The following is a 16,117-nucleotide window of genomic DNA, read 5'->3' as shown; positions in this document are numbered from 1 at the left end:
AAAGAAAACTTCTTCTTCTTTGGGTTTTAACGGTAGCTTGCATCCCTAATATTGCACTACTGCCATCTCTTATCCAAAAACGTTTTCATTTATTTCGCTCTGATATTTATTTCCTGCAACTGACAAGCATATGCTCTACAGTTTCCAGTACACACACACACATTGCTGGGTTGTTTCTGTAATCACATCGTTGGGTTGATTATGTTGGGTCATAATTCTGGGTTGTTTGGGGTACTGGTAACCCAGTGCAATGATCATTCCCTGTAATGTGATTTGTGCTGTTACAGTTACTGTGTCAGCGTACTTATTGTTACGTTCTCTTTCCATTTTGTTCCCCTATACTTTTTAACCTACCAACTCCTTGTTTGATTGAGTTTAAATGTCTCCCTTATACTAAAACCCCATACTTTCAAAATATAACACAAGGTAGACATGTTTCAATTTAAATGAAAGGCAGCATCTTATTGAACATGAACCCAAAATTCGTTCAAAATTTTTTTCAGACATTAGTTATTTGATTTTATAATCCCATAAACATCATATATGCTTGATAAAATGCTATTATACTACAGGTAAAACACTACTATCCTGCAAGTAAAATACTAAAAATATATACTAAAACTGTATAGTGTTATTGATTCCCACATGTTAAGTATTCACTGATTTCATGCTAATAAAAAAATCTGTCATCAGTAGTCTGCATTGTGGTAAATCAATATTCCCCTTGTCTTCCTCCATGACATTGGCTTAACCGAGCATTAGGAGAAACATATTTGCAGCACAAAGAAGCAGTGTGATTGTGCAAACACAGATGTATGGTCTGTCTGTGCTTTGAGCATATATTATAATGTGAAACAACAACTTGATGCAATCAAATTTTGCCTTAAAGCCTGCCTGCAAACATGATAACAAGAGGTTTGAGGTGAAGTCATAAGGAAATTACACAGTAGAGTGAAGATTTGAGAATTCACTGCTTGGATATTGTTAGTAATGCTGGGCACTTCTTTCTTTCTTCATCGGATCATTGAATTAGGTCAGGGTCCACAGGTGGTGGGATTCAGTGTTCATATAAATATGCAAACAAGCAGCAACATGCCCAAAGTGGCAGAGGAACCTTCTGCCTGCTCAGTGTGATCACTCAAAGAATATCTGAATACATTGGGAAAATGTTATTAGTAATATCCACTTTATTTGCCATTTCCAAATAACTCACACACAAAAAAATGAATTGAAATGTAAGCGTCACCTCTGGCATTCACTAAGAGATAGGCTACATTAGTGGCTATGCACATGTTCAAAGTAAGTAAACATAAAGGAAACATAGAATTGATGGCATACACACAACCATCCAATCAAAGACATTGATATCTGTTCTTTCTTCCGAGGGTATTTATATAAAAAGCAAAACAAGTTATTTGAGGACAGATGGCTCATAGCTTTCCCACAAATATCTGTTTTAGTATCACCTCTTAGATCCTGCTGAACATATGTGGGTCATCAAGTCTATTAACATGAAGACGAATAGAATTATGAATATATTTTTTTTCTTCTGAAAAAAAGCACTGAAACAATATTAGCCCGTGTTACGGCAATGATAACAGTATAGCAAGCACTATGGTGGTCATTTTAAGCATAGTAGCTTCTGCAATCCTCAACAATGAAGACACACAGCAGTTATGTAATGGCCGTAAGCTGAGGAAGGTATGCCATAACAAGTGTGTTTCATGGTACGGTGTCCTGGAGGTTAGCCCTTAAAAAAATATTAACCCCAAACTACTTTCTAAACATTCTGATGCCATGAGTTCCAAACATTTTGGGTCTGCCTCACATATCTTTAAACTCTAACTCTCTGTACTATGTGCTTTTCAGTTTGCAAGAAATACCAGACAGACATGTTTTGCATTACTGTTTTTTGTACAATTAACATTGAATAATGTGACAAAGCCAGGAACTATTTAGTGTTCGTGTGTTAACTCGGGGAAATCAATGAGATGATGTTAAGTAAACACTTCACAATGTTTGAATGATGTTAGGTTTTCTAAACTGGGTTAAGATCTCAGAATTCAAGTGTTCAGTGCACTCACTGACACTGTTTTGATTTGTTTCCAAGTTTACATATTCTCTTCCTCTTTGCATTTACAAAAATCGTTTCATTTTGCATGGACTGCAGTGTCGGGCATCCTATTGGTTGAGGAGATCCTAAATGCTGTTAATGTACTGGATCAGATTGAAACGTGGCAACAACCACTAGATGGTTGTCTGACTTTAAAAAAATAAAAAATAAAATAAGTTATCTAAAATAAGTTAAAAGACAAAAAGAGTGGATCAATCATAAAGGGAACTAAGAATTGGGGGAAAGATGGGGGTCAGATATTAAAGTGTGTTTTGGTCTATGCAATTTAGCTGTTAATCATTTACAGTATGGTCATTTTGCCAATTTGATTACACTGCTTCAATCCTCACCTGCCTGTAAAATTACTGCAAGAGGAGCAAGCGCAACTGCCTTAATCAGGTAGTTCATTAAGATGTTACTTCAGCTTTATAACATCGGGTTTAGCCTTGGGCAAAATGGAACAAAGGTAAACAAAGTAGAATGTCGATGACCTCTAGACTCATGCACATTTTGCAGGATAAGATTACAGGCAAACAGGATGGGTATGGGAGGAGAGTACACATTCAACAATGCAAAGAGAGGCAGCAGTGATGCACTGCACATGAATGACTAAATACCTTGCAATATTTCACCAGGCCATTCACAATGAAAATCTTTAAAGTGTCATATTATGCTCATTTTCAGGTTCATAATTGTATTTAGCGGTTATTTCAAAATAGGTTTACGTGGTTTAATAAAACAATTTGGTTGTTCTTGTTGTACTGCATTATGCTTCTATTCCATCTTTGTTGAGAGATGCACATGCGCAGTACCTAGGTAAGGACTACTAGCCAGTCAGAAGCAGAGTTTGAGGGCGTGCCACGCTAGCAGCTAGGCTAGCATTAAAACATGTTACAAATTGACGCCATTTGTCACGGAAGTAAAGGCCGGACTACAATAAAGCAGTTTGGAGCAGTTTATGAAGAGTGTTTTCTGTTGGAGATGGTAAGTCCCTTTGGGGTGGACTTTGGGCTTTTTCTCTTTGATTACTTATAACATGCACAAAAAGATATATAACACAATTAAGGAAAGGGAAAAAACCCCAAAGCATAATATGAGCACTTTAAGTTTCCCAACTTTTGCCTCCATTAGTTTTACTAAAGAAACACCGCAGTGCTCCCTTTTGATGCTCACTATAACAAGTTATCATTTACTTCCATTAAGTAACGGGCACTTGTTTGTACTAGCAGACAATTTTCTTTGGTGACTGAGAGGAACTTTGTTGGACAGGTACCACCATACTTCTATTAAGTCTGCATTCATTTTAGATTTTTGAACGACTTAAAATTCATCTATCCATTACTTTTCCAGTTGAGTTGCTTTTAAAATATACATTTAAGTAAAACAAAAAACTAGGGTTGGAGATTAAAAGTCTGAATTAGGAAAAGTAAAATTGGTGAAATAAAGCTTTACATGACTGCAAGCAATTTATTTTATCAACTAAGATTTGTTTAAAGACAGCATGTAAAGGATGTAGGGTTATGGAATCGCCTTTTATCAGAGCACCAGGGATTCCTTTATCGCAACAACAAAAAGGGCATTGAAATTCATTGGTCGAGTGAGGCAAAACTTCTGAAATGTTAGAATTGAAAAAGGTTCAAGTGTTGTAAATTCCTTCACAGATTTAAGGGTAGTGATTAATGCTGACTCAACCAAGTGACACAAAGAGGAAAGTAAATGGAAATATTAGTGCTCTTAAATACATTAAGGGATGATAAAGGACAAGAAAAGAGAGAAAATACAGGTAAATAATAAGTATTCATAATCTTACCAGGTGGCAGAATTGAGGTGTAAAACAGCTAATAGAAATGGCATAAAATCCCGGCTCTTAATAAGAATTCTTCAATTAAAATGCTTCACAGATTCACCAGTGCAACATACATCGTCTTGGTGGCACATGATGAATGGGTTGACACTACTCTGCTGAGTCTGTTCACTTATATTTCCTACCCAAGCTCCAGTTACAAATTCCCCAATTTTAAAACCTTGGCTCTGACACTTAATCTTTTCTTTTAAACATCACAGTTGCCTGAATATATTATACACATCAAACTTTACAATGAAAGGTTTTTGTAACATTTCAGGGCTTTGGCTCTTGTCAAGCTTAGGCCTAAATTTAACACCATCCATCTATGAAACTCTGTAATATGCTGTGTGTGTGTGAGAGAGAGAGAGAGAGAGAGAGAGAGAAAAACGAAAATAAATTATTTGGAGTGTCAGCACATAAAAAGTTAGAGCTATAAATGGTGTATGGAGTGCCACCTTACTACTCCCTGACACACGGTCAGATGTCCTGTTAGCCAGGAACAGAAAGTCATGGTCAGGTATGGGCACAAAATAAATGCAAAAGTCTGAGAAATGTATATGTACATTAGCAGCCATCCTGCTCACTGTTTCCACTATAAAATGCAGCATCTCTCTCTAATTCTCTTGGCCAAACTTTTGCTTTTCTTCTTGCCATTCTTCTCTTTGCTGTCCTCCATTTTCCTCGCCCGGATCTCTCTCATCAAGTCAAAGAACACCTGTTGAAACAAACAGTAAGGGGTTCACGTTTCTCTGTTTGCTCGATGTCAACGATGTAAACCTAGCCAGTCCGGGCGTACCTTGTCAACATTGGCGCGGGTTTTGGCAGAGGTCTCCACATAACACACGCCCCACTGCTCAGCACGTGCCTTCGCCTCGTCTGCGCTGACCTGCCGTCGGTCGTCCAAATCGGACTTGTTACCAACCAAGAGAAAGGGCACGTTTTCATCCTCCTTCACTCGCAGAATCTGCTCTCTGCAAAAGAATAAAGAAAATGTCATTCAGCAATGATTCATGTAAATAAACAGACTTGCTACAGCAAATGAGGCAAACTTGTAGTAAAAAACAGTTGTCTTTAATGGTGTTCCAAAATGTTAAAACAGCATGCACTGTCTATGCATTTGAATAGGGGAAAGATACCCAATGGTCACTGTCATTAAATTCTAATGGATGAGAAACTGTCTCGTTAAAATATCGTTTATCCACCGGACCTGAAGTCTACTGTTGCTGCAAATGATTCCAGCTCAGTGATGGAGAATACACAGAGAAAACCCTCGCCGCTGCGGAAGTAGTTATCCCGGATTGCTGCATAGTCCTCTTGTCCGGCTGTGTCGAGGATGTCTATCTGTACCTCCTCTCCGTCCAGCACCACTTTCTTCCTGTAGCTGTCTGCTTTGGTGGGCTCATAATCTTCAACAAACTATGGAGGGGAAAGCAACGTTAACAACTGTGGTCAACTTATTCATTCAATATCTAGTCTCGCTTTGCTAGACCTTCCTCCACAGCGCTGCAAAGGAGGGTCTGGCGAGTCCACAAAGCATTCCGGGGTGGGAGAAAAACACGCTCTGGTTTATTGGCATTTCTTTAAACCAATCACAATCATCTTGGGTGGCGCCAAGCGGCCGAAAGAGCCATGGTGCCTCTGCAAAGAACTTGTTTGGTGGAACATCTGTACGTTCAGAGGTGCATGTTTAGTTGTGCAACAGAAAACCCAGACTGGACAGAGTCTAGCTAGCTGTCTGGATTTACCCTGCAGAGTTGTGAGGAGCAGTGAACCATAGTCCTCATAAATCCACCGGAGTTTAAAATTCCAACACAAAGAAAGCGGAAGATAGCAAGCAATCGGGGCGAAAAGAGCGTGATCCGGCGGAATTTCCGGCAGCAGCGTAGCAGTGCCGGAAGTGGAACGTCGTAGATATAGACTGTCAATTATGCAAACAAGAGAAACATTCCTCAACAACTTGGCACTGTTAAGATGCAAGTTACTCACCTCGTCATACATGAACTGGAGCGTCAGGGCTGATTTCCCCACTCCTCCACTGCCCACCATTATCACTTTGTGAAGGGCTAGAGAGTTCTGCCCTTTTGGCTTCGCAGCTGCCATGGCTCTGTGTACCAGGAGATCAGAGTGTGAAAAGTAGAAAGTTCAAGATGGAGCTGCTGGGAAGGATTGTGAAATAAAGACCTTAAATCCAGCTGCAACAGGGGGCCGAATAATTCCTGGGGGGAAAAAAAGGAAAGAGAGAAGAAATCCTTTCATCATCATTTCCGGGGCTCTAGATTCCATTTCTGCAGTTAGATTGCAAAGCCATCACTGTGTCTTGTAGCAATAAAATAAAAAAAAAAAAACAGGATAAACTGCTTTTCCACTATAAATGTAGTGCAGAGGATTGTTTTCTGTAACTGGTTAAGAGTAAAGCAAGATAAAATGTGTGAATCACCCCTGGCACTAGATTGATACATAGAAACTACTTTATAATCTGTATTTTTTATTATCACTCCTCCCTCCTGTGTCTGCAGAATAATTATATGTCCCTAATGTAGCTAGTGATCACTGTCCCTTTTTCTTTGCAAGGATAAAAACTAAGTAATAGAAATAGATTTCATTTCTGGAAAAATGATACTCATGACAGTATCTTCATGTACAATATGCAGAAAGTATTTGGGTGACCCGAACAAAACATATCTGCACAAACATCTGCATAAAGTTGATGAGAAAAAAAGGTCTGCCCGAAAAGTGAATTTACGGTCGATTTTATAAGATCAGCAAAATGCAAAAGATCAAGAGCTTAATGCAATGCTATTTTGCAGACGAGCAAGTTTCACATGCTGGATATCAGACTACCACAAATACATCTGAAAAAGACTGCATGTGGCATGCTTTGAAAAAACAATAAAGACATATGGATAAGCAAACAGTAGGCAAAGCCCAGCAACTTTAGAGGAACCTGTGAAAGCCATTTAGCAAAGAAATAGAACTTTTTTTTTTAGAGTTTCAGGGTAAAATCAGGCAGTTTTTTTAAATTTTGACAGGACTGGATCAAATATGATATATGTGCAAGCCATTTAGGGGTCGGTTTTCTTATGGTGGACAGTCCAAGAAGACTATGGGGATAACCTGGCGTGTGTGTTAATGCCCTTTCCCTATCACCGCCCCACACAGCCCTCTGGGGATCAGGGATAAAGATGGGAGTGCAGCCAATAGGTCATTATACAAATTAACAAACGGGGTGTATGCACTTAAAGTCAATATAACAATTTAGTACAGGAGGCCATGTTCTTTTACCTCAACCCCCCAGAAGTAAGGAACTACTTATCTTATTACCAAATAGTTTGTAGTCTGTTAATCCATAACGATACATACAGTATGTAACATTTAAATAAGGTTAGGTAAGTTAAGGTCTTAAAGACACGTTTACAATGACAACACCAAGTATAGGTTTCAATGATGACCTCATTATTAGGTGTAGCTGTAATTAGGCGTGTCATCATAACCGTTTATAAGCACGTCAATACAATACAAGAAGGTCTATGCTTTTAGTTCAGCAAGGGACACCTTTATTATTACAACAACTGACTGAAATCCCAAATAACAACGCAACATACTCTCATGCTCATATCAACTTATTAGCAAGTTAGCTGGTGACATGTCAACAGCAGGTTGACTACAGTGGGGCGATGCGGCTAACAAGCTAACTAACCAACCCAAGCAAGTTCACGCCACCTGGGCGTTAATTTACATGTGATGAAGTTCAACATGAAGGTAAAGGCTCAGGTAACGCATTAAAATGCAAATCTTTAAACTCGGATATCCAGCAACAGATGTTCGGTCGATCCTTGCTAGCTACAGCTAGGCTGGCCAAACAAGCAAAAAGGCTAGCAAGCGATAACAAGCAGCTAATCACAACTAACGTTACATTATGCAGCGTAAAAAAGAAGAAGAGAGTAAACATACAAGCGTTAACGTTACAGTAGCAGCAATTGAATGAATAGTATTACCTATCTGTAAATTAAATAGTGTTCACCTCGGCACGACGTCTGACAAAGGTTGAATTATGGTGGCAAGATGAGAAGACTCAGCTAGCTACTTGTTAGCTCATGGCTAGCTCCCTACAAGCTACCTCCAGAGACATTAGCAGCAGACTGACTGCACGTCCAGCTGTGGGCTTGGCTCTGTCTGACAACGCCCGCCCGCCTGGTAGAGCCAGACAACACTCAGCTTTACTTTTTGTGTGAACGTAACATTAATTTCTCACTTATAAAAACATCGCCTAACAGCTATAAATGATAATAACATGAGTTAGTTTGCTTTGTGAGTGAACATGAAATACAGATTAAGGGCAGTTGATTAAACATGCAAGATAATTGATTGGATAAATGTTGACACGTTTGTTCAAGTGGAGTCCCTTTGTCAAATCAGCTAGAGTGATTTTCAGGAGCCAGGTAACGTTAATGTCGGTTTAACGTTGTTGTTTTTCTTGTGTAAAATACATATATATATATATATATATATATATATATATATATATATATATATATATATATATATATATATATATATATATATATATATATTTTTTTTTAAATTGCCGAAAATAGAAGAAAGGACAATTCCAAAATTCAGCTTCTTGATATACTGAAGTTTTAATATTCTAACTGTCAGTGTTGTAACTTCTTTCTGTATGCTTTAGTCATGAAGTCCATAATTTCTGGGCTGCACTTGAAATTTGCAGAGAAGACTTGGAATGAAACCTTTCAGCTTGTCCGAAGGTGCATGGTAAGACAATTCTCAGTGAATGCGACCTCTGTTGCATTCAGCAGCAGCATGTTGGCTTGAACTCTTCTAACGCTTTTTTATTTTTTTTTTAAATACCCCAGTGCAAATTCCCCTTGGGAGGATTATTTGAACGTATGCCCTTTTTTAATAGTTCTATGCAAAGATATTGGTCAAATATAAGTTATTGACTTGACTTCTATGACTTCTAATATGGTGATGTGCTGCAAATCACTAACTGGTGTGGTCAAGCCCTGGGAATGAGATCATCTATCCTGGAACACACAAATCTTTGTTGTTGAATCAGTTTGTTCATTGACAGTTAGGCCTAGTTTTTTTTCTTCTTTCTTTTAAGGTTTTGTTTTTAAATGTTTAAACTTCCCTGCTTTGCAAGACAATCACTTTCTGTTCATTAGAAGATGCACTTGCAGATTATGTCAGTTGGCTACAGGTTTAGGGTCACAAATGCAAAGTATCATGGATTCCATTGTCTTTTACACTCAATAAAGATACATTTATACATTAGTATAAAGTGTTTCAGCACTTTTATACTAATGTGTATGCTGAGGAAATGAGAGGGCGTGTTAGTTTTCTTTAGATTTGCCATGGGTGGAGCAGCAGCATAGATAATACTTGTGGATGAATACAAAGTGGAGATTGGCAGTGGTCAGTCTCTGGAGTACGGTTGATTGCTTGGTGGTCTGAAGTGATGTGTGGTCCAATGGGATAAGGCAGCTGGTGCTAGTCATAGGGTTTCCTGCCAGCTGTGATTCAGAAGATTTAAAAAAAAAAAAATTTTTTAGATCTAGGCTTCTCGAGAACAAAGCACTGAGTGCAATGCACAATACTTTCACACACCCAGGTGTGGCAGCCTCCATGTCTTATAAAAACATACCCATCCCAAGGTGCAAAGCGTCCACATCGCAACATTACCCGTGGTGTCATGGGAGGGCTTGGGAGGACCGAAGACTATTTACACAAGGAGGACTTTGATACACAAAAGGTCTATTGTTGTTTGTTTCTTCCCTTTGTCCCCCAACAGGACAGACCCAAAGATGAATCTAAACCCTGTCAGCCGCTGGTTAGATCTCTGGAAAGGCTCCAGGAAGTTGTAACTGGTAAACAAACCATATTCTGTGTGTGTGTGTGTGTGTGTGTGTGTGTGTGTGTGTGTGTGTGTGTGTGTGTGTGTGTGTGTGTGTGTGTGTGTGTGTGTGTGTGTGTGTGTGTGTGTGTGTGTGTGTGTGTGTGTGTGTGTGTGTGTGTGTGTGTGTGTGTGTGTGTGTGTGTGTGTGTGTGTGTGTGTGTGTGTGTGTGTGTGTGTGTGTGTGTGTGTGTGTACATGCCAGGTCACGTTACCTCTAAGTAAGTCGGTCTCTGTATGTTTCAGTGTCCTCTCTGAATACCATGAGGTCTCGCCTGGAAATGATTGCCAAACAACAAGGGTAGATGGTTGATATTTCACTCTAACGCTCTACACAATTTATTTTATTGGTCTAATGTTATTGTATTTAACAGAGCTGAATTTCTCTATGTAATACAATGTGGTGGCACAAATCTCCTCCCACATTCACGTTCTGTCCTCCCTAGGATGGGCTTTCACATCACTGAGGCCACATGCTACCTGACAGCCGATCTGTTCTACCTGGAGGTTGTATTGCTGCCGTGTGGTGGGGTGAAGGAGCTGAAAGTGGCTCCACATGGAGGATTCCCTGTTGTAAGTGGATTACACTGCCATTCACATTACTCCCCTCTACTCCTGATAATCAAAGTAAATTGTCTTGCAGCCCAGCGAGTCCCTTCTTCAGCCGCTGAGGTAAGCATTACAGAGATGCTAAATTTTAAATGTTGACATTTGGCTTGCGAGTTAAAGATGACTGTGGTCTTTAAATAATTACTCAAAGATAAATTGCATTAGGTGCTGATTGTATCGTTTCTCCACAGGTCCAAACATTTTGCTGAGTTCTCTGGGAAGTTGGCAGGCCTCTTCACCCAGTACAACATCCCTGGAGACAAGTACCCAGTCCTAAAAATACTATTAAACTGTTCAAATTTTGGGCCTCTTGCTGTCATTTAGCTTTTATGTCTTTTTTGTTTTAGTGAAAGCAAATTAAAATTGTTTGCATCTCTGCAATGCCTCGGGAAAGATTTACAGCAAATATCCCATTTGCCAAGGTTAGTGACTTAAGATACAACTCTATTTAGCCCCAATGGAAATAGTTGTGCAGCAGTCACAGTATGGAGGAGGAAAGAGTGCAAATAAACTAAATGTAAAGTTAAAAGATTATTAAGGAACACCTAAAAACAAATGAACACAAAGCCAGCAATCTTTACATGTTAACGGTATGATGCAAAAGAATGACCATAAACTTGTGCAATAACACCTGCGATGATCAGTTGATTAATAATTTGTCAATCGTAACAATTTATTACCATTCATTCTATTGTTGACTAATTGCTTCAAGCAATATGCCAAATATTTCCTGGCTCCAGCTTCTCAAATTTGAGGACTTGCTGCTTTTTTTTCACCACATGATTAGATTTTGGCTAATATTTGAAAAAAAGTGGCATCTTGACATCACTTAGAGCTCTGGGAAGTTAGGATGGGCTTTTTAAACTACTTTTTTTTTACTTGTAAAACTAGATAACTAATGGTCACTTGTTACAGCAATTATACAAATTGGAATCAGCGCAGTTGTTCTGCTTTCAGGTTGCCAATGGACTCTGACCCCCAAGCTGACATGATTAACAACGGCAGGATTGGGTGTCTGATAGCTGGAAAAGAAGGTACTAAACACCAAGAAGTAAAAACATGTCATGCATACAGCTTTTTCATCCATTAATATTTAATTCATCACTTTAGATAGCCCATTGAAGATCCAGTTCTATATCACCCCGACTGATGAAATGAAAACCTCAGATTTACGTAAGACACGTCAAGTCTTTAAAAGGGCCTTAACAATGGTAGTGTTTCCTCAAAAGATGCCTGTTTTTTGGTTGTTGAAGAACTGACTGATACGGAGACGGTCATCCAGGCAGCCCAGGTGACTGTTGGTGTCAGTGATGTGACCCACATGCTTCAGATGGCATCTGTGATCCCACAGCCTCCACAGCTGGATGCCCAGGGGTGACCTGTTTCTGTTTAATCTCTCACTCAACAGGATACTTTGATTTTACATTCCACAGTGAATGGGAACGACACTGCTGGTGGTGGTAGTAGTGGGGGTTGACCCATACTGGTTTGTCAAGGCCGATACCGAATATTAGCCATTAATTTAACTAGTATTTGGAACCGATACGCATTTACAGTGAAAATGACAAACTCAACACTAAACTTTTTAAAAATGATTTAAGCAATTATGTAATTGATTTGCAACTTTGAACATGGTACCCAGTAAAAGAGTCAGAGTTATGGTTGGGACGTTAAGTCAGACACAAACACTTTTTAAGTAACTTTTTATTGGGCAAATATAACACAGATACTCTGCAAATGGCCCAATAATCCACCAGGGTTGTTAATCAGTCAATTCTAAATCACTAACGTAAAATTGTGTCCTATTTCAGTTTTCCTGTGTTCCTGACGTTGAGTGAGGGGCCACATGAGGCGCTGCCTGCCTACTTTCTCCTCAAACTGCAACCAGCAATACCAATGATGTTGTCTTTTGTGAAAAAGCTCAGCCACATTACAGGTCAGTGTAAAAATTATACTTCTATCTATTTGAACACAAATCCAACAAGCATCACTCCATCACATGCTCTCTTGCCCCCCCCCCCCAACCCACCCACCCCTGTGCTTTGTCATAGATGTGGCCATACCAGATTATGACCTGCAGTGGGCGCCCTTACCCAAGCTTCTCATGAGACGTTCGAACAGCCATGGGGATGAACAGGATATTATTTTTACAGTGGTATGTGGGATCAACACACTTGTGTTCAGCTCAGTGTGAAAGGTAACTGGGTTCATTTCAAGCTAAACTAGTATGCAAGCTTAAAATGCACTTTATAGTCCAGTCATTTTAAGACAAAATGGGGGTCAACCTTGCAACAAAAGCAAACTCGACTGATTTTGTATCCTCAATAATAGTACAACATTAAATCAATCCCAATTGTCTTGGGCGGCATTAAGCACCGCACGGGGCAACTTTTCCTCAGCAGAACAGCTTCGGGAAGGAACTTGTTTTCGTGGAACATGTACGTTCAAAAGCTGTTTTAGTCATGCAACAGAAAACTCAGATTGGACAGATAATCCAGCTAGCTGTCTGGATTTACCCTGTAGAGATCTAAGGAGCAATTAACCATAGTCCTCAAAAATTTACCCGATATAAAATGCCAATACAAAAAAAGAGGAAAGTAACTGACATACGGTCAAATTGAAAGAAGGAATTTCCTGGAAAATCACGGAAGTGGAACGTCGTAGATATAGACTAAGGGGTCCTTGGCTTAAAAACCTTTTGAAGACCCCTGTTTTATGACATAAAATGAATCAATACTTTCTGTCCAGCAGCCTCTTCCTGGTGGTCTGAGGCACAGTTATATCCTCCCTGGAGATGCATGGGAGGTGCCTGCCCTGAGAGGGACTGTAATGGACAGTGTTCCCTTCACTCACCCGGGCCGAGTGCCGGCCCTGCTGGACTTGCTTCGACATCAGTGTGCCATCAACACCCTGCTGAGGAGCTGCATCACTTCCCAGTGTGCCGGAACAGGTACGAGGCATTGTGAAGTCACAAACCCAATTAAATTGGACAAGGTTGCAAATGCAATGTTGGCAGAAATAATCCTAAAAGATCAGTGAGTCATGTGATGGTTTATTGATGGATTCTGCTATCAGATACGGCGTGTGACCTGCACTTTGAAGTCCTTCCAGAGTCTGAGACCAGCTTTTCTGTTACCTTCCACCGACCTGACGCTGACTCCCTTGGTGTTTGTGAGCATTAAGCATAGAATGTTACTTTCATCTGATTAGTTTGGGATTTTGTTTTTGTTAACCCATAAGGTGTATACTTTTAAGGTAGTGGCAAATAATCACAGAAATAGGACTTGTATGACTTTTATTTTTTTATTTTTTTTGCCACAGTGCTGGTGAACATACGTGGTTTGCATCAGATTACCTGCACTTTGTTTGGGGCAGGAATAGGGGATGCTTCTTTGGATGAATACCTTTCCACTGTCATGAAGAGGTATGGCTTTTTATTTAACCTTTTATTTAACCAGGAAGTCCCTTGAGATTCAAATCTCTTATCCGAGGGAGACCTGGCCTAGACAGAGCACCAGTTACAATTTAAATAGATATACAGCATAATCAAAACAAACATCATCACACATGGAGGAAAGGAACAGGCCACATGTGACAGTTACATTTTTGAGTTATACGGCATTTTAACATGGCATTAAATTAATTTAATAGGACTAGATCATTTAGTTTTAGCAAGTTTTGCAAGTTATTCCAAAACCATGGAGCGAAGCAAGAGAAGGCTTTTTTCAAAAACCCTTGTAACCTGGTAAGAGAGCCACCTGGTGGAACGGAGGTGATGCTTTGTGACTTCTAGCTACCCCTTATTTCTCTACAGTCGAGAGAACGATGGCTCCGGGCCTCCCTCCTTAGTAGGTTCCACATATTGCATCATGGGGAAAATCTGATATTGTTTTGATATGCAGCAGTATAACATGTATTGACTTCAACATAAGATCAGTAGATTAAAAATGTACCACACTTATTCTTTGCATTCTAGTCTTAGCTTGATCTCTCTTTCTAACACTGTCTCAGGTTCATGTCCGTTCCTATTACATTGAGGACATTATACAGCAAGCTAGAGAAGATCACCTCTGCTCCACTTTCTCCCGGCCGCCCTGCCACCACAGAGGCCGAAAATGACCACTCAGCTCCCTCAAGCACCGCTGTGACCGACACCAACGGCGCCATAACCACATTGTCCCAGAGTGCAGCTGTGCCAGAGGACAGCTTCAGTGTTTCTGGTTCGTCGTGCTGTGCCATATCTGTAGACAAGTCTGAGCTCTCTGAGCTCCTTCCTGAAATAAAAACAAGTCCTGATGTCAACCATTACCCTTTCGATCCTGTGGGTGTGTTTTCACACTGGATGACCAGTAGTGGCCAACTGTCCGAACTTATCTAAAACTGTATGTGTGTTTACATGTGATAACCTTAAGTTTGAGACTTTTATAATGTGTTGTTTTTAGATTTGAATAAATATTTTTAAGTAAAGCAAGTTTCATTCACACTTGACATGTGGCTTACCATAGCCTAAAGCCACGACGTTCCACTTCCGAGATGCTCCAGTGCTGCTGGAAAATTAACTGCTCCTCAGATCTCTGCAGGGTAAATCCAGACAGCTAGCTAGACTATCTGTCCAGCCTGAGTTTTCTGTTGGACGACTAAAACAACTTTGGAACGTACACGTTCCACGAAAACAAGTCCCTTCCCGAGGCTATTTTGCAGCATCACCGTGGCGCTGCCCGGTGCTGAGCGCCACCCATGACAACTGTGATTGGTGTAAAGAAATGCCAATAAACCACAGCATGTTCTTCCTCCATCCTGGAATGCTTTGAGGACTCGCCAGACCATTATTAGCAGTGCTGTGGAGGAAGGTCTGGCAACGCGCGACAAGGGTTACCATGAAACGTACTGGATGTGTAACTTGTATTTTCTGTCAGTTAGAAATGTATCTCCTGCGGAAAGCTGAAGTGTTTGTTACGATGCATTCCAGTGTGGCAGAGACTGCTGACTGTAAAAGGCTTGAGATTTTGCATTTGACCCCTCTCATACAGTTTATTGGTACCATATGAGCCAATCAAACGTTGTTAAAGCGTATCTCTCGCCAGAATGCAACATAGGGTCTTTTTATGAATTTAGCCCAGTTAAACGTTCGTTAAAGCATAATTAGGACGTGAGTACCACTTATAAGATTGACCGTATTTCCGTTTTTGATGACCTTGTGGCCTTATGAATGGAAGAGCTAGGGGCACTACTGGGATCGCATCATAATCACTATTTTTAAAACCCTAAGAAGGCTCGACACAACATGAAACTGCTCAAAGTATCACCAGCGGCTCTACACATTAAGTCTAGCAATGAGAACATTGTTTGTGCACACAGAGTTTACCACAAATGGTTTTGAACAACTCACTTTAGCAGTTGGGTTTTTCTGGTCGCCGCCATCTGCAAAAAGTGTCAATCTCCATACTCTATTCAAGAATCTTCAAATTGTAAGCATTTTTGCAGATAGGAAGCATGAAGTAAAATTTGACTTTAACTATCCCACTTTTTACAGATGTAAATAAAGAATGACATCTGGTGGTCATATTTTAAAGATTTAGTTTTTTTGTAACCCACATTTTCTCCAGAAAATTAGCTTTTACTATATTGATCTTCA

The 16,117-nt window shown here is 39.9% G+C and overlaps 2 protein-coding genes and 1 long non-coding RNA gene across 5 annotated transcripts in view; 2 read left to right on the top strand and 1 right to left on the bottom strand.

Moving 5' to 3' along the window:
• Positions 1-16,117, top strand: part of LOC117937845 — a 456,187-nt gene that overhangs the window by 320,618 nt on the left and 119,452 nt on the right. The gene's annotated exons all lie outside the window — the stretch shown is intronic.
• ralaa (v-ral simian leukemia viral oncogene homolog Aa (ras related)) lies at positions 3,712-8,127 on the bottom strand. The gene is made up of 5 exons (XM_034862088.1): positions 7,981-8,127; positions 5,946-6,175; positions 5,167-5,375; positions 4,756-4,930; positions 3,712-4,674 (listed from the first exon to the last, which is right to left on the bottom strand). The coding sequence occupies exons 2-5, from the start codon at positions 6,057-6,059 to the stop codon at positions 4,552-4,554; spliced, it is 621 nt and encodes a 206-aa protein (XP_034717979.1). The 5' UTR covers positions 6,060-6,175; positions 7,981-8,127; the 3' UTR covers positions 3,712-4,551.
• On the top strand, positions 7,340-14,909 carry zgc:111976 (uncharacterized protein LOC553663 homolog). Of its 3 annotated transcripts, none has more exons than XM_034862065.1 (17): positions 7,340-7,718; positions 8,647-8,732; positions 9,772-9,847; positions 10,120-10,174; positions 10,320-10,446; positions 10,517-10,545; positions 10,674-10,745; positions 10,830-10,904; positions 11,440-11,516; positions 11,593-11,655; positions 11,736-11,856; positions 12,294-12,418; positions 12,534-12,637; positions 13,234-13,432; positions 13,558-13,653; positions 13,804-13,906; positions 14,494-14,909. In XM_034862065.1, exons 2-17 carry the CDS (start codon positions 8,649-8,651, stop codon positions 14,858-14,860), a joined length of 1,773 nt encoding a protein of 590 aa, XP_034717956.1. In that variant the 5' UTR covers positions 7,340-7,718; positions 8,647-8,648; the 3' UTR covers positions 14,861-14,909. The 3 variants fall into 3 exon arrangements, with proteins under 3 accessions (XP_034717956.1, XP_034717955.1, XP_034717957.1); XM_034862064.1 differs by lacking the exon at positions 7,340-7,718 and adding an exon at positions 8,177-8,398 and having other exon boundaries at positions 14,494-14,898; XM_034862066.1 differs by lacking the exons at positions 7,340-7,718; positions 10,830-10,904 and adding an exon at positions 8,177-8,398 and having other exon boundaries at positions 14,494-14,898.

The sequence above is a fragment of the Etheostoma cragini genome, chromosome 22, assembly GCF_013103735.1.
Source record: "Etheostoma cragini isolate CJK2018 chromosome 22, CSU_Ecrag_1.0, whole genome shotgun sequence".
Taxonomy (NCBI): Eukaryota; Metazoa; Chordata; class Actinopteri; order Perciformes; family Percidae; genus Etheostoma; species Etheostoma cragini.
This window is presented reverse-complemented; position numbering and strand designations above follow the sequence as displayed.